Here is a 5000-nt window from a genome sequence, read left to right on the forward strand (position 1 = left end):
ATAGTATAATCTTTACTAAAGCACTGTCCAGCTTATTCATTTCGACTATCGTCTGAATACAGACTGATAAATAATCATCCCCTATACACACACACACACAAACACACACACATATATAACCCCACACATAAACACACACCTTACCAGCTCGCCCTCCCACACACACATACATACACATAAATACAGACATAACCTGTCCCACACAACACACACGTACACAACATCCCCACAACCACATCCTCTCACCAATCCCCCCTACACACACACACACAGTCTACCTCGAAAAACAACAACAATAACAACAACAATATATATATATATATATATATATATATATATATATATATATATATATATATATATATATATATATATATATATTACAACACCTGAATGATAACTCTAATGCATTTCTCTTCGTTACCAGACATGCCACAGAAGCCTCAGATAACAGGGCTTCAGAAGACATACACTGAAGGTGATACTCTGCGAATAAACTGCACTGTGAGAGACTCTCGTCCCCCGGCAGTCATCTCTTTTCACGTCAATGGCAGACAAGTTCATGTGAGTTACTAAGCTCTTGTTTTGTCTTCTGCGAGTTACTGGTTTGTTTATGTGAGTCGGTGAGTTATTTCTGTGAGTCTGTAGGGTGTTTCTGTTAGTCGGTGAGATGTTTCTGTGAGTCTGCAGGGTATTTCTGTGAGTCAGTAAGGTATTTCTGTGAGTCTGAGATGTTTCTGTGAGTGTGTGAGCTTTGAGTCTGTGGGGTGTTTCTGTGAGTCGATGGAATGTTTCTGTGAGTCTGTGGGGGTGTTTCTGTTAGTCTGAGATGTTTCTGTGAGTGTGTGAGCTTTGAGTCGATGGGATGTGTCTGTGATTCTGCGTAATATCTCTGTGAGTCGATGAGATGTTTCTGTGAGTTAGTGATCTGTTTCTGTGAGTCGGTGGTCTGTTTCTCAAATGGGATGATGTCATGTATTCTATTGGACTAATGATTCAAATTGATGATAATTTAAAAGTCAGAACGTACTCCAGTCTCATTGTGTGATGTGGAACTATTTTTTTCATAGATTAATCAAATTTAATAGAGATGCTCTTCAAAACACACACAAATATACATGAACACAAACACACTCAAACACAGAAGCACACAAACACACAAACTTCCTCACGCACACACACACATATAAACACACACAAACCCACTCAAACACACACACACACAAACTCTCTCTCTCTCTCTCTCTCTCTCTCTCTCTCTTTCACACACACACACAAACTCTCTCTCTCTCTCTCTCTCTCTCTCTTTCACACACACACACACACACGCTCAAACACACAAACCCGCATACACAGACTCTGTCCCTCACACACACAAACATAAACACACATACAAACACACGCTCGCACACACACACACAAACACACGCTCGCACACACACAAAAAGAAGAAGAAAAAAGAGAGAGAGATAAAAAAAGAAAGAAAGAAAAAAAAAAAAAAAACACGGCCAGATACACCCCCACACAAAATACAAAACCTCGAGCGAAGTGCTGGGAATCTCGTAGCGTTAAGGACCCCAGCAAGGATACAGCTCCCTTGAGATGGGACTTTAACCACGTCTGGAGTGTCCCCCTCTCCCCTCCCCTCCCTTGCCCCACTCTCCCCCTCTCCCCTCCCCTCCCTTGCCCCACTCTCCCCCTCTCCTCTCTTCCCCCGGTATCTCCTTCCCATTCCCATCCTTCCCCACAACCCCACTTCGGCTTCCCCCTCCTCCCTCACCCCATTCTTTCTCCTCCCCTCTCTGATCTCCTCCCCTCTCTGATCTCCTCCCCTCCCCTCCCCTCCCCCTTCCTCGTTTCCTCCCCTCCCCTCCCCCTTCCTCGTTCCCTCCCTTCATTCTCCCTCCCCTCCCTTCCTTCTCCCTCCCCTCCCCTCATTCTCCCCCCTCCCTTTCCCTCCTTTTTTCCACCTCCCCCTAACCCTCCTCTCTTACCCCACTTCTTCTCCGCCCCCCCCCCTATCCTTCGCCTTCTCTCCCCACCCCTCCCCTCCTCCCCTCCACCCCCACCCCCACCCCCCACCACTTTGCTGCGCCCTGGTCATTTCTGAATCAGCATTCTTTTTTTTTTCTTTTTTTCTTTTTTTTTTCTCTCTCTCTCTCTTCCTTGTATCTGCATTTCGCCGGTCTTCTTTCCTTTCTTTTTTCTTCTTCTTCTTCTTCTTTAACCTTATCTTCTCTTCTCTTGTTTTACCTTTATGCTCTTTGGATTTTTCCTTTACTTTATTCATTTATTTTTTGTTATTGTCTTTCGTTTTTCATTCTGTCTTGTTTTTTTTAATTCTTTTTTTTGGGGATTTCTCGTTTTTTTTTCTTCTTTTCTTATTCTTTCATTCTATTTGAATTTGTCCTCAATTTTCTTCATCTTTTTTCCCATTCATTCATCCTTCACCATTTATTCTATTTTTCTATTCACTTTGTCCTTTTCTTCCATTCTCTCCCTATTTATCCTCATTTTTTGTCATTATTTTTTCTCCTTTTCTTCATTCTCTTCGTATCTTTCCTTTCTCTCGTTCATTATTTTCCTTCAAATTCCTTCCTTTTTCTTTGGTTCCCCCTCATCTTCCCCCCCCCCCCCAACACACATAATCCGATTATTTTCCTTTAGTCTCATTCATCATCATTCTTGTTGAGTATTTTCTTGTTGTTCATCATTCATTCTTATTCACTTTCATGTTTGGTTGATTGGTTGCAAATTATTGATTGTTTGATTGTTTAATAATTTTTGGTTGATTGGTTGCAAATTATCAATTAATTGGTTGATTATCTTTATTGCATTGGTTGAATATTATTGATTGATTGTTTAATTATTTTTGGTTGATTATTGATTTATTAGTTAATCATCGTTAGTTGATTGATTGGAAATCATTGACTATTTGGTTGATTGGTTGCAATTGATTGATTGATTGATCGTTTTAGTTGACTGGTTGTGTATCAATTATTGATTGATTGGATGATTGGTTGTGCATTGGTTATTGATTGACTGACAGATTGTCTTTGGTTCACTGGTTGCATATTATTGACTGATTGATCATTTTGATTAATTGATTGTGTATTCATTACTAACTGATTCTCTCTCCCCAACCCCACCCATCAACACAGCCGGAATCAGGTCGCGTCATAGAACTACCTCCGGGCATGGGCGGCGTGGGCGGCGTGGGCGGCGGGGGTGGCGACGACCCGTACGCCCTCAGCACCACAACGAGTCAGCTGATCTTGCCCTTAGGGAAGAGGCACCTGAATGGCATCACGGTCGAGTGCCAGGGGGAGGTCCTTAATCTCGCCGTTAAGGAATCGGTCTTTGCCTATGTGGTTCGCCAGAGCTCCACCTTCTCCTTTTTTAATGCTGGTAAGGATTTTTTTTTTTTTTGGGGGGGGGGGGGGGGAGGGGAGGGAGGGTAGGGTGGGTGGGTAGGTGGGGTGGGTGGGTGGGTGGGTGGGGAGGGATGGGATGGTGGGAGGAGAGGGAGGGAGGGGAGTGAGGGTTGAGATGTGGTTCGCCAGAGCTCCACCTTCTCCTTTTTTAACGCTGGTAAGGATTGGGAGAGGGGAGGGGAGGGGAGGGGAGGGTTGGTGGAGGTGAGGGGGTGGATGGGAGGGAGGGGAGGGAGGGTTGAGATGTGGTTCGCCTGCTTCTTTTTTAACGCTGGTAAGACGGGGGGGGGGGGGGTAGGGAGAGGGGAGGGAAGGTGTGTAGGTGGGAGGAAGATTGAGGGAGGGAGAAAAAATGAGAGAGAGAGAGAGAGAGAGCGGAAGAGAGAGAGAGAGAGAGAGAGAGAGAGAGAGAGAGAGAGAGAGAGAGAGAGAGAGAGAGAGAGAGAGAGAGAGAGAGAGAGAGGAAGCAGAATGGGGGCTGGGGAATATGAAGAGAGAAAGAGGAAGATAGACTTTAGAAGAGAAAGCGAAGTATGTAAAATAAGAAAAGAACACAAAAAAAATGAATGTGAGAAAGAAAGAGATTGAAAGATTGGAGGGAAAAAATTCAGAGGGAAATTTTGAAAATGAGAGGAGGGAGAAGAGGTATAATGTGATTAATGATACTTTCTCTTATATTTACACACACCTTCTGATATAAATTGATTCAAGTATTCACAATATGTATTTATGCTTATTTATACCATAATAACATATTGCTAAAAATCCTCTCTAATGTCATTTACTCCCATTATTTTCATATTTTTCTTTCATCTACAGGTGTTCCTCGTGTCAGCCCACCAACTTTTATTTTAGTCGTCATTTCTGCTGCTCTCAGTTACCTGCTGAACACCTGATGAACCTGCTGGCCACCTGTGATTACCAGCGGCCCGTTAGAACGAAGGAGGAAGAGAGGATAAGAATAAAAGAGGGGGATAGAGTGGAAGACAAGAGAAACAGGAGAAGAGAAGGAAAGAGAGGAAGTGACTCACCCAGTCTCACATACACATTCACTTTCTTTCGTGTTCTTACTCTCAGTTGTCTTGCCAATCACCCTTTTTCCTCTATCTTGAGGATGATTTAAGAGTGAGTTCGCGTGAGGGCGCTGGAATAGTAGGGTGGGGTGGGGGTGGGGGGGTGAGGGTGTTATGACTTTGTTATGAATGACGCAAAACGCCTGAAAGTGACAAGAGAAAGGGACTGCATGGCCACCCGTGTCGTCTAAATACTACAGCTGTCGTGAAGTAAACAATCGAAGCTTCATTTAATTCATGTACCGGTTTGAAGCTTCATTCATGTTGCTGATTGGATGAAATAGACGTACAGAAAGGAAAAAAGAAAGAAAAAAAGAACATGATAGCTGAGATATGTCACTACAACAAATCATTTGAAGTGAAGGAAATATGCAAACAAATACAGGCATAAGAATGGTATACAAATATCTTTACATTGCAACTGGGCTGTGCAACATGCAAACACAGACACAGAATGAAAATAAAATACAACAAAAAAAGAGAAAAAGAAAAG

At 43.1% G+C, this 5000-nt stretch overlaps 1 protein-coding gene across 1 annotated transcript in view; it reads left to right on the forward strand.

Moving 5' to 3' along the window:
• Positions 1-5000, forward strand: part of LOC122264013 (cell adhesion molecule 3) — a 110219-nt gene that overhangs the window by 105099 nt on the left and 120 nt on the right. Inside the window, exons 5-7 of the mRNA XM_043032636.2 lie at positions 428-564; positions 3162-3408; positions 4254-5000. The exon at positions 4254-5000 is cut by the window's right edge and continues 120 nt beyond it. Coding sequence (XP_042888570.2) covers positions 428-564; positions 3162-3408; positions 4254-4330 — 461 coding nt within the window. The 3' untranslated portion in view covers positions 4331-5000. The remainder of the gene's footprint in view (positions 1-427; positions 565-3161; positions 3409-4253) is intronic.

The sequence above is a fragment of the Penaeus japonicus genome, unplaced genomic scaffold (genome assembly GCF_977035675.1).
Source record: "Penaeus japonicus unplaced genomic scaffold, GWHDUDI00000001_assembly GWHDUDI00000034, whole genome shotgun sequence".
Classification (NCBI taxonomy): Eukaryota; Metazoa; Arthropoda; class Malacostraca; order Decapoda; family Penaeidae; genus Penaeus; species Penaeus japonicus.